Source organism: Stegodyphus dumicola, chromosome 2, assembly GCF_044657685.1.
Source record: "Stegodyphus dumicola isolate Sdum_Otavi_A_Nest chromosome 2, ASM4465768v1".
NCBI lineage: Eukaryota > Metazoa > Arthropoda > Arachnida > Araneae > Eresidae > Stegodyphus > Stegodyphus dumicola.
Window position 1 is genome coordinate 182004365 of NC_140769.1, and position 27092 is coordinate 182031456.

A 27092-nucleotide genomic window follows, 5' to 3' on the forward strand; every position below is an offset into this window, starting at 1 on the left:
TTTTTTTTTTTCTTTTTTTTTTAATATATATATATATATATTTTTTATTTCTTAACAAGAATAAAAATATAATAAAATATGCTTTAGCTTTTAATGTATATTGAGAAGATTGAAAATATATTAAAATTCTGCTTGAACGAATTTTCTTGATGCAAGAATTTTGAAACATTTTGTTAATCAGAGGTTTAACTGGTCCTGTATTTGTAGCAAATATTTAATTTCATAATTTATGTTATTCTATTTTTTCCCCTAGAAAGTTGAATATTATTTTCTATACTAATATTTTATCTTTTAATTCATTTTATTACAGTGTGTTGCAAGTAGAGAACATTTTACAGTTCATTAAAAGTTAGGTAAAAGAGATTATTTTATGAAATTAAATATTGAGCATAAAATTCATGTGCTTAGCATGTACAGTTCTAAAGGAACTGTCACGGATAGCCTATCTGTTTCATCAACTGAAAATTAAATAATATCTTATTCAACTATCCTATCCTTTCCATTTCATTATTTCTACCTTTGATGTTCATGCTGATTTGTCTGTAACTTCTGGAGTTATTTTAATCCCTGAACTTAGAAAGGGTGGCTCATCAGGTAATTCAGATGTAAATTCCCCATTATCTTTTTATGCTTAATTTTGTAATTACCTAATTTTGACATTTGTTATCTGTATTCATCAAGATTAATAAAAACAGTTTGCCATAGGGCCATTCTTTTTTTTAGAATTGAGTCTGTTCGAGCTTCATCTCTAAATGGAGTATGATATCGAACTTTTTTTCAGATTGATTGAATGATATGGATCTTGATAAAATGCGGTTTCAACAACATGGTGCCACATGCCATACAGTAAGTGAAGCCATTAATTTGCTAAGACAACATTTTCCTGATCAGCAGGTTTCCAGAAATGCTGTAATTAATTTGCTAATTCAGATCTTGTGACTTGATACGATGTGACGTTTTCCTTGAGGTTTTGTAAAGTCCAACATCTGTGCTGGCAAACTACAGACAGTTTCTGAACTAAAAACAGATATCCAACACATCATTGTTAAAAATTGAGCCAACTTGGAAAACATCTTCAAAATTTGATCAAAATGGGTCATGGTGTGCCAGCACTACTGTGAACCTATTTGGCTGACATCATATTCCATAATTGATCTCAAGATATCTACTTAATAAATCAATAAAAATTGCCAAATTAAATAAAAATTTATTGTGTTTCATTTTAAAATTAAATCTGGCATACCCGTTGGGCCATCCTATACAGCAAAAGTTACATACATGTGCAAAAGCTGTAACATTCAAACTGAAATTAATTATACATAAGGATTTTGTGAATAATTCCTAATTTTCATGACCATACATTATGTGCTTAAATAATGGTAATTAAATTTGGTTAGTTATGCAGAATCGAATGCAGTGGCAGTGCACCATTGTAGGTGCTGTAGTGTCAAGGGCAAGTAAAGTAATCATTGATTATCTGATGCTATGTGGCATAGCATTGCATTGTACATGTGGATACTTGATGCTATGCTATACATCCACTGTGCTGACCCAGGGTTGGCATGCAGCTATATAGTCCCTAACACATTGCAAACAAGATGTGTGTGATCTGTGGCATTTGTGAATTGGGAAGCCTCCAAGTTCTAGCACTTCTCTCTGTGCACCTTCTTGGATCCATTAGTTGCAAGTTGCACCACTTATAACGATCAAGTGGTCTTGACCAACATGAGCAGCATTTGTGTGGTATGATAACTGTAATCTGACTAGACTCTGATTCTCCCACGGTCATATTCTGAAAAATGCAAGTTCCTTCTTACATGAAGACTAGCACACACAACTCCAACATGAAAAACAATGAGTAGACATGATTTACAAAAGAAAAACCAGCATGTTGATTGGTTTTTGTTCTGCTTTGGGATATCATTATTGTTGCCTGTAATATGTGCATACTATCATTTGCATATTCTTTGTTTTATCATTTTATGAGTATTTCAGGTTGTGTACTTCCATCACGTTGTTATGCTATTTTGATTTTAATGGCGAACAGAATGTTTTATCTTTTTTTTTAACCGATTATCTAAAAGTATTCAGCAGAACTGATACTTTTTGTCCTTAATGTCTTTTCCTAATGAGTTTTATTTGTAATGCTATTTGTTTCTTCTTCTCAGTTGGAATAACAATTATATATATGAATAGAACCATGTTTCATGTTTGTAGCCCATTTGGAAACAGTAGTCCTGTTATTAATGATTTGATTTTCAAAATTGGCTCTGAAATCCACATACATATGTAGAGGAAAGATTTAATTTTAACTCTCTTTATATATATATATTTATTTATAAGAGTTTAATGCTGAGTGGATTAAGTTGTCATTCAGAACAGATTAACTTTATAATTCTTGGAAATTGTACAGTGATATTGAAAATTTTTGTGTATTGTGGATGTCATTATTTTTTATATAGGATTTACCATGAATTATTGATAATAATTGCTTTCAAATGATAATTTCTTGCACTCACATAAAGTTGAGCCATCAGTTATTCTTTGATCATTCATCCTTCCCAGTGTTGATTCAGATGTTCTCTTTTACTGTTATTACTGTTCTCTTTAAATTTATATGTAAATTTCCTAGCTTATTTAAAAGATTGGGTTTTATATGAATTTATAATGGAATAAATATTAATTATGATTGTAAATTTCTTATGGCAGGGGTTCTCACCCAGGGGAAGGTCCTCTGTAGGGAGAGTTTCATAGTTTCATGGGGAGAATGCTGTCAGCCTGACTCTACCTGCTTTCTGCTGTATGGTTAAAAAAAATATAAATAAACATATACATATTTTTCAAGTTCTGAAAAGGGGGAGGATGATCCAGTAATGGTGAAAGTAGTACATGGGCAAAACTGCTTGATAACCACTGCCTTGACAGATAAATAATTTATGCAAGATTTCAATATTCTAATAGTGTTTCTTCTTTAGTTTCATTTCAGGAAATTTATTGAACAGTTTGAATAAATTTCATTTCTATTGAACATTTTAATAAATTTCATTTCTATTGAACATTTTAGGGAATGGTTAGGTTCTTTCATCATGTTTCCTAAATAATGACTATGCATGAACTTTAAAATGTTATCCAGTGCTGTGCTTTAAATTTTTTAGGATTACACTTTAGGATAAATCTTTATATCATTTATACTTTGGGTCCTCAGTGTTATCTACATTCACTTTAGTTATAAACTTCCTGATTTTCTTGCATTCACAATGCATAGTTTGAATGCAAAATTTGAAATATTTGTTGAAATGCAACATAATATTATTATGAATTTTGTACTTGGATGATTTTAGTGCAAGTATGTGTGAAATTGTATTTTTCTGTGTAATGTAACGTGAAAAATCCAGAGTAGCTATGCCGGAAAAGTAAGGATACAGGGACAAATCTGTTTAATATTAAGTGGATATCTCGGTAATTTGGCGATATGTCTCCAAGCTGACAACAGTTTTGGTGACCAAACTTGGCGATACATAGCCAAAAATTGCCCAACTTGACAGCCGTTTGGCGAAATTTTGGTCCGGTTCATGTATGTAATAGGTATTGTAATTTAATAAATATAATTGATCACAATATTAGCTGTAATCATAATTCGATCCTCATATTGTCGAAAAGTAAGAAAGTACTAGAAATATCTTGAAAAATAGGTAAAAACTATTTAAGGCCGGAGAAATCATCTGCTCTCAGTTGTTGCAGTTAGCTCAGCGTGAGTTCGGAGTACTGAGATAACTCTGGGTAGCTTCCTGTTTAGCTGCGCTTTGCGTTGTGTGTAATGCTCATAGTAGTTTGAAATGTAACTATTGATTGTACTCTGATAATTTGAAGAGTTTTATAACTTTGTGGAAAGTTCCAGACCTTTGAAGTGTTTCTTTTGATAAAATAAATTTTATTAACCTATCATTGGATATGTGTGCATTCAATCTATTATGAACCCGTATGCACACAACAATATTTATGGTGGATGCCAAGAATTAAAATCTCGCACTTTATCTTACATTATGTACTTTGTAACTCTCGTACAGTACTTTTAATTTCAGCTCCAGTTTACTAAATTTAAATTAAGTCTCCTTCCTATCCCCACTGCATTTGGTTCTGTGAATTATAAATGATAAATAAAATTGTTAAGATATATGTTGATTTTGTATATATATGTAATCATAATAATGTATTTATATAAGTTAAAATTTTAACTTTAATTTGTAATAGTCCCTAAAATCTTTTTAATTTGGTTATTTCCCATTTTTTTCTAAAATTGGTTAAATGCTTTATTAATAAATCTTTTTGAAAAGCATAATTCCAAATAGAATGATTGCCATCTAATTTTTGTATAACACAAGTGATACACGTATTTACATAACAGTAAAATCGAAACAAATATTTTATTGATAGTTATAAACTAATGACAATGTTGCATGTGTATGGGTTCATAATAAATTAAATGCACACAGCTCTGATGATAGGTTGATGAAATTTATTTTTATCAAAAGAAACACTTCAGAGGTTTGAAATTTTCCACAAAAATAGTTATACAATTCTTCACAATATCACAAAGTATAATCAGTAGTTACATTTCAAACTGCTATGAAAGTTAAACACAATGCAATGCAAATACAGCTAACAACAACTCAGAGCAAATGTTCTCACCAGCCTTACACAGTTTTAACTCGGCTGCTGAGATATTTCTAGTACTTTCTGCTTCTCGAAATAACTGAAAGGCAATATGAGAGTCAAATTACAGTTAAAGCTAATATAGTGATCTATAACATTTATTCAGTTACAATACCTATTACGGTGATACAGGGACCAAACCAAAATGTTGCCACTTTTGGCAATAAAAATTAGTCACCAAACCCGTTGTCAGCTTCGTAATATCTCAACCGAATTAAAAAGATAACCATTTGCTCAATGTTAAATACTTGCTTCTGTATTCTTACTTTCCCGGCATAGCTTCACTCTCTCAATTTTTTTTCCTTTTTACATCACACAGAAAAATACAACAATTTTGCATATAATTGCACTAAAATCATCCATCTATAAACAAATTGGTAACAACAATAAAGCAATGCTATGTGTAATGAAAAAAAGTTGTTTTACCATTTCTAATTTAATATCAGTAGCATAATCTTGCTCTTTTTTACATCAGCTTTTGTAAGACTGAGATGAAGTCTCTGTTTTGTCACTAACTACATTACAGTAAATGTGTGAAATGTTGAATGAAAATTGCAGAATAACAAGTGTGCCTGTCCCAGTGTGTGCAGCGCTTTACTGTGTTGATTATTCTATGAAATATGCCTAAATAAAGATTTAAAAAAATCCACAACTGCCTGTTATTGTTAAATGCATTATCTACAGCATTATTTTCATTTTCTACATCACATTATTTAGAATCTTGATCACATATATTTGAGTGTCAGTTAAGGTTTCTCATTTTTCAGGAGGGAGAGAGATGTACAGTACAAAGTCCGTAATCCGGATGTCCATTATTCGGACCTCAAAGCCACAAACTTACGCATGCGCATAATGTGTTTACGCATGTGCATAAAGCTTTTACTGCTTGTATCTGCTACGCATGCGCGTAAAGCCAGTAAAGCATTTACCCATGCGAGCTTCCAATAGTGAAGAAAGTAACAAAGAACATAATTGAAAACGAAAAAATTTTGATTGACAAGTTAGTTGGTATTTTCGACACAGCAATTACAGGACTTGAACAGTGGAACTTTGTAACTGAACAAGAAATTATGTCTGTTTATAGAATTAAAGAGAAAGTATTAGCACAAAAAAACGAGGCAACTTAAACAACTTACATTGAAAGAAATGTTTATGAAAGTAAACAAATAAATATTAAGCTTTTTTTTTTGGTAAATTTTGATACCCTTTAGATCATAATTGCTTTTTATTTCATAATTTACGGTTTCATATTTTTAATTGTATAATTTCTGCATGCCATCTTACCAGATTTAAATTGATGATCTATAATCCGGAAAAACCCCTAATCCGGAATCGCGGAAGTCCCGATGAGTCCAGATTACGGACTTTGTACTGTGTTATCATTTTCTGGAAGAATATAGTAGTAGTGCTTCTTGCAAAAGAGTGAATATTCATTTTCCCCATCTGTGTTCTGAATCTGAAAGGAAAGATGTATATATACAGGGTGTTTATTAATGAATGGTGGGGTTTTAAAATTTAATAATAAATCAATGTATTACATTACTCGTGTAAAACCAACATTGTAATTATTGGCAACTGTCCAAATTTCTCATGTGCTACCTGCTGTTTGCTTTTCATGCTTACTGTGCAGCCGCAGTGTTAGTTTTGAAAGATGGTGCGCTAACAAGAAAAGGCTTTCTGTGTGTTGTGTCTTGAAGCATCCAGATTTGTGGTTTCAGTGCAGTGTGAGTTTCATGCATGTTTTCTGTGCATGGCCCGTTTTTTTTTTTTTTTTTTTTGAACAAGAAACTGTGATCAATGACTCATTTCAAGATATGTTGGAAATCTGGTTGTTAACCCTAGCTGAACACCCGTTATGAGGATTACATTTTGTAACTGAGAGTGCTCCACCCCATTTTCACAGAAATGTATGAGAACTTCTTAATCGTGATTTTCACCAACACTGGATTGAACGTGCTGCAACAGCAGACAACAACCTTCACTCCTTCCTGCCCACCCCATTTGCCATATTTAACACCATGAGATTTCTTTCTTTGGAGGTTTGTTGAAGACTGAGTTTATGTACTGCCAATGCCCATGTCCCTTGAAGAAGTTTGGGTCAGATAAAGATGCACTGCAGACCATCATGGCGGACATACTACACTGAGTATGGAAAGAATTTGATTACTGTGTAAATGTGTGTCATGTGACCAAAAGTGCACATATTGAAGGATTTTAATTAATGTATCATAAACTTGGACAGTTGCCCCTGCTTATGCTGTAAGGTTTGCCCATATAAAGTAATACATCCATTTATTATTAATTTTCAAAACCACACCATTTATTTATAAACACACTGTAATAGCTTAATTTCAATATTAAAATCAGAATTCTTCAGTTTACAGCATTTTACACTGACAATGCATTCCATTTATCACAACAGTTGTATATCCTCAGAAGTATTTCATTGGAATAGTTTCCGTCATGGCAGATAATACGTATTTAAGTCACTGTTACTTATTTTGGAGTAAATACAGTTAAAGTATATTCATTGCTAATAGATTTTATTGTAACATGTAGCAACCATTAATTATTTCAAAGCAGGAAATGTGAAGTTCAAGTTGTGCTTTTGCAAAGATTCAAACCACAGATCTTTCATTTGCTAACTGTGTCTGTCAACTACTCACGTGCATACGTTGAAGAATGTGAAAATTTGTTACACATGCTATGAGATTATCATCAGGCAAATATACAAGTGAAATAATTATTAAGGCTACATAACATAAAGATTTTACAGCATGAATGTTTAGATGCTTCTTGTTCAAAATCAGCTCATATTAAAGGAAGTTTAGTTTTCATTCAGTTTCTGAATAACTCAAATTCATTGCATGGCAACCAGTTATCACATTCTTATTATTGTTTATTATAGTTGGTTTGCTTCTGTTAAATAAAAGATTTCCATTTGCAAGACTTGTTAAAATCTAATATAAATCTTATAAGAGCAGAAATTAGATAACGGACAAGACAACATGCTGTTTCTTTGAAACATGTGGTGTAGTTCTTACTTTTAAAATTTAAGAACCCTTTAATCCTCGTATACTCGTTTAATGAAATCCAAGAGTGAACTTACATAAAAAACTCTTTCAAAGAGAAAAAAGACATTACTAATTTAAAAAAAAAAAAAAAAAAAATGATGCTACTGTACAGACATAAGCAACAAAGACTCTGAAAGAGAAAACTTTCAAAAATAAAAAGGTTGAAAGGATTTTTTTTAAATGTTGAAATTAAGAATTATCATGCAAGTTTTGCAACACAAGTTACAGGCTGCTTTGTCTATTATCTAATTTTTGTGATTATAGGAGTAATCCTGGTTAATTTTAAATAAAGATCTTTTAAATATAAAATTAATTAAATTTTGCTTATGTGCTAATCAAAAAAATACCAAAAACAAATAGTTAAACTTATTGGTTTCATTATTTAGTTTTATACTATAATAAAGTTAATCCTGAATAAAATTTTGGAAACTGTAAATTACTTAAATTTTGTTTCATTTATTGTATTTTGTATTTATTGTATTTAAACTGTTTTGTACTTACATTTTGACTAATATTCCTTATCAGTGTGATATATTGTACATTGTACAAATGAGAATATTCATCTTAAAGAATATTAAGCATGCATCTTCACAGGAAAAAAAAAAGTAAGCTGTGAAATATTTGTAATACTCCAAAATTACATTATAGATAATACTGGTGAAAAGCACTATAAAGCAGAGTTTTAACTTTGTCTGTTAATTAAATGGGACCAAGGGCTGAAATATATATTTTTAAGAGAAAAGTATATAATAACGAATGTAGTTTTTATATATGTTAAGAAAAATAGTATTCAAATAAATATGTTTCATAAAATGGAGTTATTTCACTGCCATCAGATTTATAAAATTTAACAAATTCCTCTGACCATCCAGTTCATAATTATAAAACAAGGGGGAAAAAATAAGAACGTAAAATCTGCTGTACATATTTTCTATGCCAAAGAATATGTAACAGTGATTGCATTATGTGTATAAATTTAGAAATACTGCCTTATCTGTAAATCCAAATTAACTTAACTGCAGTTTTTGAAGAGAGGTGTGGAATTTCAGAGGATTAAGCATAAATTTTTGTGCTTTGATGCATATTATTTCTTTAAAACTAAGTCTAATATGTTAGTAGAGTAGTGTTTATATATTAGATATGAATTAACACTTTCTGAATTACTGACAGTTTCAAATGCAAGTTAATTATAAACATAAACAAAACTAAAACATTATTAAAAACATAAATCGTAAATAAAATATGGAATTGTATTTTATTTTACAGATTTATGTGATTATTTCAAGTTCACGTAAGTCAGAGTATTAGAGTATAAATGTAATAAAAATAATTTCTTTTATAGTAAGTGATGGAATTTGTGCGTAATGATGATAGTAGTGGTTGAGGCTAGTTGAACACTTTTTTTAAAGCTGATAATACATTTTGATGTAGGCATAGGTTACATGTGTAATCTGCATGCCTGTTCTTGACCAATTACATTTTTATAACAATATATTTCAAGAAAGAGTGATACGTGGCAACATGGTGGCAGGGCAGAGAAGAAATGTTTGGATAAAAATATGAGTGTTAGTAACCATTTGTTCCTTATAACTAATTTAGGTTTTAAGGTATAACTAATTTAGGTTTTAGGTAGCAAATTTTAATATTATTATTAGTTAGAGCATTATTTAAGTATATGCCTCACAAGAATCATGATAAAGATTAATTTTGAAATGGCACATTTTAAAGAGATTTACTATATTTATTACTAAAGAGATATAAGCATGTTACTATTTTAGGAGAGAGAATGCAATTAAAATGTAGACTTAAGATATCATTACAATTTAAAGCTAGGATTTTGTTTTGCATTCTATTTATCTTGCACATATTGTTGCGTTTTTTTATTCTTCTGCCACCAGTTGTTATGTTATTTTCTTCCTTCACGTTCGTACAGGGTTTGTGTGGATTTGGAGTGAATAACAACAACACTTGATGAAGTATCAAAACACAATTTATTGGCTGGTATTAATCAAGAAAGCTTCAAAATCTCGTTTACAGTTGTCAAACTGTGTCAGCAACACAGCTTTCAGGTTACAAAGCTATCACGGTGGAGACAGCTTCACTGCAAAGCACCAGAGTCAAGCTCTCGACTCTGCTTGGTCGTTCTCGGAACTCCACGTACTCTCGAGACTTTCCATGCTACAACTTGCGATGCACTCGAGGACACACAGAGCACAGCTCTTGACTCTTCGGTTCAGTTGTTCCCGGAGCTCAACACGCTCTCTCGCCGATGCACTAACCGTGATACACTACGAGACTCCTTCGGTGCACTCGACGACCCACTCGGCACTCACTGCCCGGCTGTCAACTTGATCGACTCCACAGGGATTGACTCGCTAGACGAGACACCAACTGAATACTAACTAACTCGCCCTCTAGACGAGGCACTCCATCTGAGACACTAGCTGACTGACTGCAGACCAGCAGGGTTTATATAGCTTTTGGCTTGTGTTTAAGAACATTCTGTGCTAAACCGGTAAGAATTCATTCCAGAAGGTTCTCCATTAGTCCATGGCATATCGCCAATTCTGTCGCAAAATGGCTGATTTCTCACCAAATGTGGCAACTCTGCATTCCCTTGTCATTTTATGGCAACCCTAAAACTGCTTTGGGGGTAAGCCATCTCACTGCGCCTTGAGATTTCGTAACACTGCCCCATCCCAAGGACTGCACGTCCAGGGCAGTACAACCCTTGGTCAGAAGCATAATTTGATACAAACAAAAGGTTCTAAAACAAATAAATAACATAACTAAAGAAGCAAATATTTACACTATATACAAGTTAGATACACAAATTAAACACATCACAATTTTAAAAGAAACAAATATTTACACTATGTTCAAGTTATATATACAAATTAAACACATCACAATTTTAAATTATATAATTAAAGTTCAGAATGAATTGCAGTCTCCGTCTATGTAAAATATACCCGGGTCAAATACTTTTCCACTGCAGTTCTCAGATGCATTTTTATTTTACATATCACAGTATGAAGATTGGGTCCGTTGAGACTTTTCATCCACAGAAAGATCTGAAACAATTGGTTCAGCACTCTGTAGTTCATTCTCAGCAGACATACAGTTCACTTCAGTATTTTCAGCAGCTGGTGCATGTTCATTTTCCAGTGTTTCCTGGAAACCAGCTCCAAATTCTGCATCAGAATCGTGAACGGAGCGCGATACTTTACAAACGTAAGTATCCTGGTTTAGAATCAAAATCAAGTCCTTGTCTGCAAAATCTGCACTGTGAGACGCACACATAGTTTGTTAGGTAGGTGAATTTTCTTGCAATACTGGAGCACACTGCTTCAGCTGTACATTAGCTTCTTCATTCTCAGCATCACGTGAACTTTCAGATGGTTCAACACTTGCTGACTGCGTTTTCATAACTTCACTATCAATTTCCAAGAACCTAACAGTCGCATTTTCACTTTCTTCCATTTCAGGTACTTGAGAATCAAAAGCTTCTTTCCCATCCTTCATTTCTTCATCGTTTCGATCTCTGTCTTTAATCTCGTTAGATATTTCATCCTTCATTTCTGGATCTTTCTCAGATAGTTCATTAGCTGCTTCCTTCACTTCTTCATCCTTTGATTCTTCAACTGCCACTTCTTTCATTTCCACATCGCCTTTTATGCCTCCAATATCTTCTGTAAACTCCACTTTCACCTGTTGGAGTAGCTCTCGCAACTTTTCTTAGCCGACATTTATTTATTTTCACCAGGGTTTCTTATCTTCCAGTTCCACTTTCATCTCTTTGAGTGCGGCTTTGATCTCAGCTGTCATCTCTTTATATCCAGATTTTATCTCAGCATATCCGGCTTTCATCTCTTCTCGCCAGGCTTTGATCTTGGCAAAGAAGTTCATCAAAGTCTTCATTTCCTCCGCCATGGCTTTCCTCTGTGGGTGGGTCACTGGCATTCACTCGCAAATCCCACTTCTGACACCAGTTTTTGCAATTTTTTATTCTCCTGCCACCAGTTGTTACGTTATTTTCTTCCTTCACGTTCGTACGGGGTTTGTGTGGATTTGGAGTGAATAATGACGACACTTGATGAAGTATCAAAACACACTTTATTGGCCAGTATTAATCAGGACAGCTCCAAAATCTCATTTACAGTCGTCGAACTATTATAAACACGCTGACACGATCAGCAACACAGCTTTCAGGTTACCAAGCTATCACGGTGGAAACAGCTTCACTGCAAAGCACCAGAGTCAAGCTCCCGACTCTGCTTGGTCGTTCTAGGAACTCCACATACTCTCGAGACTCTCCACGCTACAACTCGCGATGCACTCGAGGACACACCGAGCGCAGCTCCTGACTCTTTGGTTGAGTCGTTTTCAGAGCTCAATACGCTCTCTCGACGATGCACTAACCACGATAGAGCACTAACCGCGATGAGACTGTTTCAGTGCACTCGACGACCCACTCAGCACTAGATTGACTCCACAGGGATTGACTCGCTAGACGAGACACCAACTCAGTACTAACTAACTCGCCCTCTAGACGAGGCACTCCCTTTGAGACACTAATTGACTGACTGCGGACCAGCAGGGTTTATATAGCTTTCGGCTTGTGTTCGAGAACATTCTGGGCTAAACCAGTAAGAATTCATTCCAGAAGGTTCTCCATCTGTCCATGGCATAGCGCCAATTTTGTCGCCAAATGTAGCAACCCTGCCTTCTCTTAACATTTTATGGCAACCCTAAAACCGCTTTGCGGAGCCGTCTCACCGTGCCTTGACATTTAATATATTTTATTAAAAAGTTTTTATGAAAAACTCTATACAAATGAAAAGTGTCTTCATATTTAGGAATATTAAAATGCATCTTCAAAAAGAAAGAATTTGTATATAAACTGTGAAGTACGTATGTATAAAAAGTTTATCAGAAAATCTTCATCATTTGATGAATTGGGTTCTAATGAAATTCTGTATATATACAACTTTTCCTCCACCCCCCTGAGAAATTTAAATTTAAAAAAATTGTCTGTATAAAATGTTGGATTGCTGTAAAATTAGACATGCAGTTCTTCAAATGGGTAATTAATCATAACATTTGTAATAGAACTGGACTATGGGTCTTGCTACTTGAGACTGTATCAGTGCTACCTCCGTTTTTTTATTAAAAAATTCCAGAGGCCATTTTTATGTAGTTTATGTGCATCTTGTTTAATTTGTTAAGACTCATTAACTGCTAGACATGGTTGTACAGTGTGCAATGGAAGACATTTTGCCAAGTTTGCAGTCTTCTAGTGGACACTTATCACTGTACAGAAAGAAGGATCATGAGCATTTTGAAGAATTGACTGTCATCTAGCCTGTCACAGTTTAGCTGTTTCAAAGTATCAGAACCAATACTTATATAATAGCATAGTGAATAAGCTTTGGATAACCCATATGTACAATCAATAAAGAAGATTATGCGATCCATGAAGCATGAGCAATTTTTAACTGTTTTGTGTTCCACCATCTTCATAAAATCCTGTTTCTGGCCAATTATTTGCAACTGGTTAGCAGATAAACGATTGGTGTCCCAATACTCAATATGCATTCTTCCATCGAACATTTCCAGGATGTTCTCCATCAAAATTAAGGTGGATTGCAATGGAATTACACCTGTACAACAAATGGTAAATCTCTGGTGTCCCACCTCACTTCTACTTCTACCTGGTATGATAATCTGGGAAGATAACATGTACATTTCATCAGATGTATTGATGATATAAGAAATACCAGTGATATGTACAGGACATCCTGTGGCTACATGTGTTGCCTTTATAGCAGAACTTCCAGAAGTAATTTTTCAAGAAGAAGAATACTCATCCATACACAGTAGAGTTTTTCATGAATGTTTTTGCCAGTTTGATGCATTACTTTGCCTTAGCAACTTGCTTGATTTATCATTGATTATGTAACAAGTAGAGATATCATTGTAGCAACCTATGAATGTGCAAAATATAATAACCCAATTATAACTTCTGTAGGCAAATATGCCTCAGAATACTATTCAGATCTTGTATGCTTTCAGTGCTCAAATATATGAGAAAGGTACATAGGGCATCCTTCATTATCCTTTTGCTTTAATGTTATAATCATTTAAATATATCTGCATTACATTCACCCATACAAAATTTTATGATTCCAACCTTTTTTTTTTTTTTTTTTTTTTTTGTGTGTGTGTGTGTGTCCTTTGGCTTTGTAATGATTGGCATATTAATCTTAACTATCTTGTTCCAGCACCACTTCTCAAAAAGATAACAGCATTGTCACATTTTCCATTTCCTTTGAGTTAAATTATCCATTATTTTATTTCATTTTGTGCTGTTAGTAATACACGTGAAAATTGATACTCCTTTTAACATTTAAATTGATGTTGAAAATGTCACTTTAAATGTATTTCCTTTTCCATGTTAATAATATTTTAAATTTGGTGGAAAGTCCTATTAATATAAAAAAGTAAAATACTTTCTGCATGTTGATAAAGTAAAATGCTTTGCTAATATTGATAGGTATGGAATGTTTTACACTACAATTATCACAGACTGCCGATATTATTTGCCTTGGATGAAGTCTAAGTAAGTCTACATTGATTTTTTTTAATGTGTGCATGTTGTGTGTAAAGTGTATTTACTGATGCTATTCATGTAGTGTCTGTTTTTAAATGAATAAATATGCATTCATTTTATTTAATACATTTCCTTAGTTCAAAATATTAATAAATGGCAATTTCAATATAACTGTAATTTAATATACAGTATAAAATCATTTCTGAATTCTCTGAAGCATTAGAGAAATTTCAAATTATTTTTCCTGTGCTTGCTTTTTATTGCTAGATTCTTTAGTTCAAAGCCATTGCTTAGTGCTGCCATTCCACTCATTTTTTAATAGTGACATAGTTAATAAAATGCTTGTGACTTTATGATGCAGTGGTTTGGATATATTACAATTATTTCTATATTAAATTTGGAGTTAAAAATCATTGCAGTTTAATTTACAGTTTGTGATATTTTATTAAAACTTTGTCAAAGCATGATCTCAAAGCTGAGAGAACAAATTACAAATCATTTTAAGGATGTAATAGTCATTAATTTGTTTAAATTTTATTATTTTCATTGTTAAAAAAAACTGACCTACACAAGTGCAATGTTCAGAACAGAAGAAAAGTTTAAAAATTCATATTTAAATATTAAAACTTTTGTGATTTTTCATGGGACTTTGTGACATTTCAATTGGAAATCAAATGATCAAATAGTTAGTACTTTCTAAGTATTTATGAGGGAAATTAGATTATGAGTTCTTTTCTCTTTTTCAAATGTGCTTCAAAAAATGATTTCCCGTATTGAACTTTTAACTAAATTAAAATTCAATGCAACGGAATATTTGCACAATTATATATATATATCTGTTTGATACTGTAATGGTCATTCAAATTTGAGGTAAAAAAATGAAGAAAAGTTCTTCATACCTGAATGTGTAATATTTTTTCAGCTCCTTAATAAAATTTTATTGTTATAGTTAATTAGAAAATAACTAATTTATTTAGAATATTTAGGTATTTCAGTTCCGTTATTTTAAAAAAAAAATTATTAGTTTTAAGATGTGAAATGATGAAACGGTAAAATTTTTTTCTTCCCATATATCCTATTTAAAGCATTATCAGACTAAAACAGCAATATCTTTTTTTTTTATTCGGAAAGGTTTAATATACACTTCTGAATAATATTTCCACTGATGATAAAAATGCAGCAGTTTGGTTGATCAAGGATTATTGAGTAAACATTATTTGTGGAGAAAGTAATTGGGCTAGTTTAAGCTGAATTTATTAATGTAAGATGATTCTCTCTATATAAATATTTAAGGATTTTTTTAACTTAATAACAAAATAGTTAAAAAGTCTCATTTACTTTATTATTTTCAATTTCTTAGTAATTTTTATGTATGTTCTCTTTTCACAAAAAAAAAAAAAAAAAAAAAAAAAAAAAAATGTTAATGATATTTTTATAACTAAGAATACTTTAATAAATTTCATGTCTGGTTACTTGTCATTCAATAAGTTAAATTATAACTTATTGAAAAAATCAGTTGTATAGCTCTCTAATTAAAAATATGTATAATCTAAATGTCATTATGCTTGTATGACTATTAAATAGTTTAATAGTTAAATGAATAGTTTATAAAGCAAAAATCATACCGATATTGGAGATGGCAGATTGTAATGATGTCTAAAAAAATGAAAATTAAAAATGTAAATTTGGTTTCCTAATTATTTAATAAACTATTTCAGCTGTTAATATTTGATGAAAAAAGGTTTTAGAAGGGGATTTGAATAAAAAATATTCTGAGACAATTTCTTGTGATATAGTATAGTTTATAGTAAAATTTTAAGTCATAGTACTGCCTGTTATTAAAATCACTTCCATTCCAAACTTATTAGAGTTTATTAAGTGGCTGAGTTAATAACTGGCAATTTCAGTATTCCAAATTATGGTATCGACTTTGAATGTACTTAATAAGATAGTGATTAAGAGTTAATCTAATAATTAATATCTAAATTATTAATTAAAAATTAATGCTAATATTAAACTAATTGCAAATTTTCAAAATTTATTTTTCATTTAAAAAATCTTTTATAATTACATACCTGATAAAATTTTAAACATTTATAAAGACTGTATTTATCTGTTTTAGTTTTGTATTGTTCATCAATTGCATTTTCTAATTTGTAAAACTGAGTAATCTTCATCTTTCAGTTTCTTCTTAGAGTCTTCAATATTTTTCTCGATCTTCCTGAGGTTGACCTGTAATCAATTTCCTCTGCATCACCTTCACTGTCAGTTTCAGTTTCTGCAGCTCTTTTAACATTTTCTGTAATATTGTAGTCGGTGTTTTCATATGTTGTCTCAATATTATCATCAGTGGCAATGTATTCGAAAAACGAATCTTCGTAATTTCTGTCACCGATATTCAAAATATTAAAATAGCTTGCAATTCATCTATGGTTTCTTCTAAATAAAACCCAAATTTTTTAAAGCAATTTCTAACTGTATTTTTATAGATGCATTGAGATCTTGTATTGTCATTTTGTTGATGTGTTGATATGCATAGCCTCTTGCAAAGATATTGACTTCTTTGTCTCCTTGGAAGTGCTTGCCCGTAGGGGTAATTAATTTTTAAACTTTCCCACAGGCGTAATTAATGTTTTCTTTTTTTGTCTTCAGTCTGCTCTTCTAATGGCCACTCCCCTTTTCCGATCAAAAATTAATGTAAAATAATGCAAGAAAACATTTCATAATGTACACACTTAAGTTTGCAGGTGTTTCTGAGAACATCTGCAAACTTAATGTGGGTGTGCACTTCCATCCCCTATCAGCTAGCGTTCGAGAAAGGAAGCCAGTGTTCACCATCTTATCTTTAAAACTGGAAACACTCATTCATTTACAATCAAAAATTTTCTTTTCAATGCTTCTAGAAAACTACTTTTGCAATTATAAGATAGAGGTATTCTATCACTCTCAGTTGTAGTCCAGACAAAGAGCTTTGCAAACAGTGCCTGACAGAGACCAGGAATGAGTATCTAATATCCCCAAGGGGACTTGCGTCTCATTAAACTGTTCAAAATTTCTGCTAAACATATTTTATTTAGCATTACGTAACTGAAAAATAAATGAACGAGCTACAGATTTTATCAGCCACAAGCAGCTTGTTCTGGATCTGAAGAATCAGTCTTTTACCAGTTTGTATAAGTAATGAAGATGAGTTTAATAAACAACAGTTTTTTTAATTGGCTATTCATTTGTTTTGACTTCTGGAAAATTGTGTGAAATAAGTGGCTGAGCTTATTAACCAGTAAATTTAATAAGCAGCTGGTACTGTACATAACGTGTGATTTTTGTTTTAATCTTTAATTTGTTTTTAAATTACAATTAAATAAAATTTAATGACAACAATTACTGTAATTTCGCACGTATAGTCCGCACCATCGTATAGTCCGCAGACACGATTTTATATAAAAAAAAAAAATTTTAAATTGTCAGATAGTCCGTTTTCTAATACGGCAATATTCCCATGCTTTTTAAACACATCCTTTTGTTTGCACAAATTTCTCACCGCTTTCTTGTCCACTTCAAAATAACGGAGTAAAATCCTAGTATACGGTGCAGCCTTGGCGCAACTTTGAAAATTATCGCCAACACCAAAAATGATCCAAAGAACGTCTATATATATACTATACACGCATAGTATATGTATATACTATGTTTAACTATATATTTTCTATGAATGACCCGTTAACTACTCATTGTATACGTCCCGTTTTCACTGCTCATCATAAAGTCGCCAAAAGTAGTCAAATGCCGTGTGCACCGGATACTAGGATTGAACCAATAACGGCCCGCTTCTCTATTTCCATCTTTTTCAGTTTTCTCAACTACCTCTCAGCAGTAAATCTCCGGCAATGTTTCATCAACGTTATCGAAGATGAAAGACAAAATACGAAAACAAAATACTGTGCAACGTGCTATCCTCGTGATAAGTGGTAATGAAATGTGACCTTCGACCCCACTCACTCGGTGTTGCCATACTACGCTATAAGTAAACGAATCATGCTTTTTTTTCGTACTCCAGGTACTTGCTACTATGGCTCCTAAAAACCGAGCTGACGCATCAACTACTTTTCCACCCTCCCGGCAGTTGTGCTAAAGCATTGCGAAGGATACTTGGAATCTCGCGCTTTTTTTATATTTGATCATCGGCAGTTCACGACAGCGTGTTTTTTAAATTTCAACAATTTTAACCGTGAACAACCAGCGTATTATCCGCACTGATGGATAGTCCGCAGCTTCAAAAATTCGCATTTTAAACACAGATAGTCCGCGGACTATACGCGCGAAATTACGGTATATATTAACCTTTTGTAGTTTTTATGAACTTTCATTTATTTGACTAAATAAAAAATTAATAATATAAAAAGTAAGTATAATAGGGAGTATTTGCTTAGATCAAAATTTTCAATTGTCTTAACCTTAAATATACTTTTTTAATGAAATAATGCTTGTTATAATGTTTGACATATTTTAGATTCCAAGAGGCAAATGGTAATATTGTGCCAAAATACATCATAAATATATGTGAGGTAAATTTCCTTTCTTGCATTCCTTTTTTAATATATAACAAATAAGTATTACAAATAATTTTAGAGAAGTTGTAAATCTTATGTTTATATTTTAGACTTGCCGATTTTTCTTAGATGAACAATTTATTGAATCTGTATGTCATTGAATCTTTATTGCACAAGACACTGTATTTAATTTACAACATATTTTATTTATGTACAAAACACATCTCCCTCACATACATATGTACAACTCGAACAAACTGCACTTACAGTTTTTAGTTGCTTCGCATACTTGGTGATGCTTGATGTGCGCCAGTTCTAAGTTCACTTACGATTACTTGATAGACTGCATCCTCCCCCTTCATCACAAGTTCAGTTCGTTTGGGGGTCATCAAATTCTAGTGCACCCACGCAAAAGGTTGTGGCACAGCTGGCTTCTTTGGTAACCTGGTTGTATCAACAGCAGGACGGTTATTCTACGCTACGAGAGTCGACAGCAAGTTGTGGGCCGCCAGATGTCGCTGCTAGTAAAAAACAGGTCTGCCCGACATCCTATATTCTCTGAGTACGGAAGTTGTCGAAAGCGCGTGAAAAAGTGTTGCCGCATCGTCAATCAGGGTTGTGCAGTTGACGTACTAAGTAGACAATGGCTTTGTATGTGTTTTCGCTGCTGATTTTTTCATATTTAAACGAAGAATACGGTCGTAGATCTCTGAATCGGTGGCGAATTTATAGAAAATATATTGATGCTTTTGCTCTGCCAAAAGATGTTTTCATTGCGTATTTCAGATTGCCAAAATTTATAGTTACTTTAATTTGCGATGAACTGAGAGAGTATTTGGAGCCACATTCAGAAAACAAGAACGCAATTTCTACTGAAAGAAAAGTTATACTATTCCAGAAATTATAGATATAAATTGTAATTGTATGCTTTAAAAATGTAGAAGATAATAAGTTTATCAAGCACATAAACTTTCTTTATTTAACACAAATATAGACATCCGATAAGCTTCTACTCTTTATGTACAGCAAGAATTACGTTTACTTTAAAATCTAACAGTTGAATACCTTACGAATAATACTGCGAACACAAAAAGGAATGTCGTTCATTATTACGCGAAATTCACACTACTGTAAAATAAAAATTTAAAAAAAAAAAAATTATAAAACTATAAAATAGCTTTATAATATCTTTTTCAGTAGCTGTACTACTACTAGTGTGATACTTTCAAAAATAAGCTTTAGCTCAGATGGGCTATTAATTTCGTTTTGCCATTTTGTGGCGTTTCACTTTTCAAATCGTTGCCACCAAGTATTATCGCACTCTATTATATTTAAAGAAATTAAATAATGAGGAATCTGCAGAATGTATGAATGTTCCTCGCACTGTGATAAAACAACGCTACCTAGAGCCATGAAATTCTGCATAACGTAATCTTCCATCCTAATATAGGCATCTGGAGGCCCAAATTTGGAACTGAGAATTTGTTTTATTATCTATTTCATATTTTGTAAAGCATTTATGAGTTTTTGATTAAGAAACCCGACGATTTCAAAGCCAGCAATGGCAACATTGTACAGAAAAAAAACATTTTCATCACTAGCGCGGGAGATTATGTATCGGAAATTCTAAAGATATGCTTTTTTTAAATTATATGATATTGCTGTTGAATTGAATTTTATGGTTTAAGTGCGAAAAACACGATATTTAATAAATAAAGATAACACGCAAAACGTTAAATAATGGCCCTTTGGAAGTAATATAAAATCTGAAGGCTTTCAGATTTTATTAATTTATTTATTTATTTATTATTATTTGTGTGTGTGTGTTGTTTGTGTGTAATTTTATTACGTTTTAAAACTGGTTTCTAAGTGAGGACTTTCTAAGGGAAACTGGCTCGTATACAAGTTACACATGTGAAAAGCCACGAGAACGCCGGCTAGCTCGTTCCCGGGATTCAAACCTCGGACCAAACTACCTGCGTTCAGCGACTCTACCGCTCGGCAACTGGTGGGCTTGTTAGTAGAATTATACTGCATTATTATTGTATTATGCTATAAAGTAACAATGCTATAAGACTGAGGGTTTGTTCATGGGATATTACTTTTGTAACCTATTATAGTATTAAAAAATCATTGTTTCTTTGCAAAGTTAACAAACAAAAAAAAAAAAAAAAAAAAAAAAAAAATACTGTTCATAGCATTCTCATTTTTGTATTGTAAAAGAGATATTGATTATTATTAGTTTTCTATTTAAAATGTGTCGAAACGCTGTTTTGACAAGGACTTCAACTGCAAGAGACCTACACTGATTATTTTTACTTTAGTACTTACACTGTGAAAATATTACTATCTTTTAATTATTTTCACAAAATAAAATCTTTTGAGAAGGAAGAATATTTAAACTGAGCAGTTCTTATATATATATAAAATTCAAGTAACAGCAATGTAATATTAAAAAAAAGGTATTAGTAATTGTGTGACAAAAATTGCAAAACGAATTAATCACACATACAGGATAGATTAGTTTAATTTTGGTTATATATTTTATATTGAAAAAATATTTTCTTTCATGTTAATTATAGAATAAATTATTTAAAATAAAGCATTTTGATGCGTGTGTGATAGTTGAATGCAGCAGCAATCGGCCATACTGTAATAGCGAATGAATTTTATTTCTTTTCCTGAAAGAAATAATTTTCATAGTAAAAGAAAATTAAAAAAAGGAAGAAATATTAAGAAAAAAATATTTTCTTTCTAATTTATTATGTAAAGAAATATTTTTCCAATAGTAACTGTAAAATAAATTGCGGGAAAACAGCATGGAAAAAAAAAAAAAAAAAAAAAACTTAGTTTGCTGTTAGATTGTAATGCAAATTAATCATATTATAAATTTAAATGATTAAAATTGTTTATTTCTAAAAGGATTTGAAGTAAGCTTAATTCATTTACTTTTATCTATTTACCATTGCTTTCGTGGTATCCCATATCACTCTTTATTTCTTAGCTCTAAATTCCTGCGTTAAGTTTCCCCTTAAAAAACGGAATTTTCCTTCACATAACACAGCAGCATATTCCACTGCGTGTTGGTCATAATACTGTTTTGTGCAATTTTTTTTGAACTACAATTGCAGCGTGTGAGTTAGTGAAATAATAGGAGAATATTCCTAGAACTTCAGCCAGCGCGCGCTATAAATTTCGTCACTCGTCTGTACTGCGATTGATCTAAAGTTCCTTGAAGCCTTGTCCCCTTTCAGTAAAGTTAAATGGACCCACCCGCCCACCAACTGAGGACCACAGAATGGCTTTCTCCGATAAGTTGTTGATGGCTGTCCATACCGGTTTCTTTGAGTCAATATTGTTCGCTTAAGTTGTAGGCAGATCCAGTGATCATAGAATAGGCATCCAGGTCTGGTGGATGGAACTTGTGGTAAATCTTGGGCTTGGAAGATTACACAGACTTATCCATCTGGTGACTATTATCTTTGGATGGTTCTGAAACTCCACTCTTATCCACTTCTTTGGAAATCATGAGAGCTGGAAGAGGACGTCTGCAGCCATCAATTATGGTTCCTCCATCGCACATCTGGTCAATATGTTGCTGCCATAACTGACTGCCTACATTTATAGTGTAATGTATCTGTCCATCCTTGGATTGAACGTACCAAATCTCCACTGTCTGCCACCCTGTATCCTCAATCTGCAAAACTCGTAGGCTCCTTTTTGAACTCTGTCTTCTACCCTTCCTTTGAGATATGGTCTCATATTCAGACAAGTCAATTCTTGTTCGAATTTCCATCTTCAGCATCAGCATTACAAGACTCTTCTAGAGCAGTTAAATTCGGAGACTTTCTATATTGCTTTAAAAATGTACTAAGTTTTTGCCTCAAAGTTCCTGGATAATTTTACATGGTTCTTAAAGATTGTTTTATTGTAAACACATACCGTTCAGCCTGCCCATTACTAGATAGCTTAAATGGTGCTGTAGTTTTATGTTTGATTCTGTTACTCTGTAGGAATATCTTAAATTGATGGGAAGTGAACTGTGACCTGTTATCAGTCACTAACAATATTGGTAATCCAAAGTGTGCAAAAAAGTCCTGTAAGCATTCCATTGTTTTAAAAGCTGAGCTTCATTTCATTTGTTAGGCTTCTAGCCATTTTGAGTGAGCATCAATGATTATCAAGGATATATGCTCAAAAATAGGTCTTGTATAATCGATGTGAATATATTCCATTAGAGCACTCGGGTACTCCCAATGATGAAACATTACCTTATGAGGATCTATTTTATGTTTAGCACATTCAAAACAGTTTTTGGAAATATTTTCGATATCCTTATCTATACTATTTCAAAACACTAGCAACTGCTTTCATCTTTATAGTCCCCTAAGTGTCCGTGATGCAACTCGTTTTGGAATACAAATGCACTGGCCATACATTATAAAGCCATCTTGGAGACTGTATTCCATCTCCCTTCCTTTCAATTCACTGCTGCTTTAAAGTATATATAGCAGAGGGCTGTGTTTTGCATCAATTTCAGTTTCTTTAGCCAAATTTCTGGCAGTGACTAGAAGAATTTCACTTTGCTATAATTAAAAAATATTTAACATCATCCGGAGTAGAGAGCTGCTCTGAGTTTTTTTGGTAATTTTATTAGAAATTCAGCATTGCCATGATCGTTTGTTTTACATTAAATAATCTCGAGTTGGAATGACTGTAAAGCCAGGGCATAGTACAAGAGTCTTTTCCTGCCAAAACTGGCATGGCTTTCTTTGAGCCAAAAATTGCAACAAGAGGTTTATAATCTGTAATTAATGTAAATTTCCTGCCTTTTAATTAGAAAAATTTTTTTTTAAATTCCCCAGATGATTGACAAGGCTTCTTTATCAGTTTGAGAATACTTTCACTCTGTTTCAGTGAGTTCTAAAAGCACATGCAATTGGCCTTTCCATTCCATCAGGAAGTTTTTGAGAAACTACTGCACCTAACTCCACTGGTGATGTACTGTTTGCCTATGTTAAGGGCAATTTTGGATCATAATGTATCAAAACTTAATTCCGAAGTCAAACAACAAAAATCAGCGTTATATTTTCAAAATTTTCACAGGACTAGTTTCGATGTTTTTACCGAACCACCATTCTCAGCTGCAAGCCTTTAAAGAAATTATGTTTTAGTTCTGGTTTCACCAACAGATGGCACCACTTGCTTATTCTTGTCCAGGGTTTCTTATCTTATCTAATCATTATTTCCTATCTTGTTCATTTGCGGTTTTGCAGCTGAGAATGGTGGTTCGGTAAAACCATCGAAACTAGTCCTGTGAAAATTTTGAAAATATAACGCTGATTTTTGTTGTTTGACTTCGGAATTAGTATTTATTCGGCGTGTTATTGTGTCTTAAGTATCAAAACTTTTTGTAAACACAGTTATTTTTTAATCTTTATAAAAGCCTTTTGACAATCCTTTATCCAAACCATTTTGAGTCTTTCTTAATTAAATGGTATAAGGGATTTGCGATCTTTGATAAATCTGGAAATATTTCTCATAAAAATTAACTAATCCCAAAAAACTTTGAATTTCTTGGACATTCCTGAGTGTCGTGGCTCTGGCAATCGCTGATATTTTTTCATCACTTTTATGTAAACCATAAGCATCAATATTATGACCTAAAAATTATCTGATTCTGAAAAATTTTACTTTTCTCAAGTTAATTTTAGTTTATGAGTTTTACATTTTTAAGAAAATTTTTAAAGTATGTGAATGTGCACCATCATCAGACCCTGTTATTTGCACATCATCCATGAAGACTTTACTCCCTTTCATTACTTGGAATAGTCCGTCAATGTAATGATGCCAGATTTTATCTCCAGCACACAGAAATGTGTATCGGAAATTCTAAAGCTATGCTCATTTTAAAATTATTTTTTGACATTGCTTTTGAACTGAATTTGATGGTTTAAGTGCAAAGAACATGATATTTAATAAATAAAGGTAACACACAAAACGTTCAAAAAACGCTCCTTTGAACGTAATTTAAAATCTAAAACCTTTCAGATTGTTAGTCCAAAGGGGCTTTGTCCCTGAAAGACTTTTTTTTTTTTTTTAATTTTTACTTTCCACATCCGTTACCAGCTTGTAATATATTTATTTATATACAAAACACACCCTCACTCGCATACACGTGTACAACTCCAACGAACTGCATTGTAAATAGGCAGTGCGATGCTTGCCGTGTGCCAGTTTTAAGGCCGATTACGATTACTCGATACACTACACCTATAAAGAACTATTAGTCATCCATACCTAGGTATGTGAATAATACAGTGAAACTGTGTAGTTTATGTCTGACTGAAAACAACTAAGAGTTTATAGAATATCAATCATAAAATATTGCAGAAATTAAATATTGGTGAAATGATGTATTTTAGAAGTGATATATTTAGCTTGCTTTAATCAGAATTTTACAGAAACAATTAATTTAGCTTGCTTAAGGGAAGAATCATGCATATTCAAATCAGAAGTTTTATGAAATTTGCCAAAATATATGTTACATTTTCAGTTTTCAGAACAACTTGAAAACATTTTGTTCAAAAAACATTTATTAAAAATTAGTATGTACAAACTTGACCAAAACATAATGACTATATTTAATGAACAAACTGCTTAAAAAAGTGATGTGATCCCAGCTTAAAATAATGTCAAAGCCTAGTATTTACATAAGTTTCTGCTACAGAAATTATTTTAATTGAATCAGAGTTTGATTCTTTGCTCCTTCCTACCCGTGACTACAAATATCAGTCTTATGCTACTGAAACCAAACCTTTTCTTGACTGAACCTTTCCTATCCAAATTAGTACTTGATTGCATAATCTGTGGACTGTAGACTCATAGGACTCATATACCACATCTGACAAAGAATAATGTATGTCCAGCTTGCAAGTAATTTTCTGTCATAGTTTATGAGTTTTATTTAATTTACGTAACAGTTATTTTATATTTCAGATCCTTACTGTCACTTCTTGCTTTCTGTTTTCCTGTCTGTGTTAGGTTGCATGTATGTAAGTGAAGGCTTGAGATTGTTAAGTCAGAGTGTCTTCTACCATTTGAAGGCCACGTTACTAGGTTTTACTATTCTATAGAAGAGATCCTGCCTTAGATGTTGCGTCTTGCTGATAGTTCATATTCATGATGGTGAATTCAAAGCCAACTTCGTGATTAAATTGCTCTGTGTAGCTTTTGGCTATCTATTTAAATTTAGTCATGCATTTGAATTTTCACTTTTAAGTTTCTCCCCATAAGTGCTCATCATATTGAGTTTAAAAATAAAAGGGTCTTTTTACACCTTTCTAAAGTGTCTGTACTTTAATTTTAGACATGGTGATGAGTTGCTTTAAGTCTAACGAAAAAGTGAAGTCACATTTTATAAGTTAAAAGATATTAAACTTTATAAGTTCATTGTATAAATGATATTTATGGATCATTTTTGCAAAATAAATATTTTGATCATATTTATTCTCATTTAGAATGTTAGATAACACACTCTGAAATATCTGGTTTTTTCTTTTGTATCACATTTTTCTTCCATGTTTGCTTGTGTGAACACTCTTGTAAATTTAATTTGCATGTAATTGTAAAATAAATAGTTTAGTATAAACAAATAGTTTATAGTAAGAGATGTAACCAGTATTATGACTTGACATTATTAGTTACATCATGAAGTTCCATATGTATAACTGAATTTTCTACTAAATTATCTGATTTTTTCCTCAATTTGAAAAAATTTACCTGTTTTCATATTTACCTTTCACCTTCTCACTTTTTATGATTGTGTTTTTATGACTGTGAAAGAGAAATTAATAAAAATTCATGTTTCTGCAATTAGATAGCTGAAAATCATGATGTTGTGGTAAATTGCTCGGGTCTTGGTGCCAAACAGTTATTGAAAGATAAAATGCTGATTCCAGTCCGAGGGCAAACAATAAAAGTTAGAGTTTTTTTAACTTATTTTTTATTTTAATGTTTGCATTTTGTTTTGCATCTGTATTCTTGCTATATCTTAAAATATTTAAATAAGCCATCGGATTTAAAATTCACCTACAGCATCTAATTTTTATTTTCATAGTAATAAAATGAAATTTTGTAAAA

General features: G+C 32.1%; 1 protein-coding gene across 3 annotated transcripts in view; it reads left to right on the forward strand.

Annotated features, from left to right (window-relative positions):
- The window catches only part of Daao1 (D-amino acid oxidase 1), a 101608-nt gene that overhangs the window by 19370 nt on the left and 55146 nt on the right, over nt 1–27092 (forward strand). For all 3 annotated transcript variants that reach the window (XM_035358846.2, XM_035358845.2, XM_035358844.2), the window contains exons 4-6: nt 14344–14409; nt 18911–18965; nt 26830–26931. In XM_035358846.2, coding sequence (XP_035214737.1) covers nt 14344–14409; nt 18911–18965; nt 26830–26931 — 223 coding nt within the window. The remainder of the gene's footprint in view (nt 1–14343; nt 14410–18910; nt 18966–26829; nt 26932–27092) is intronic.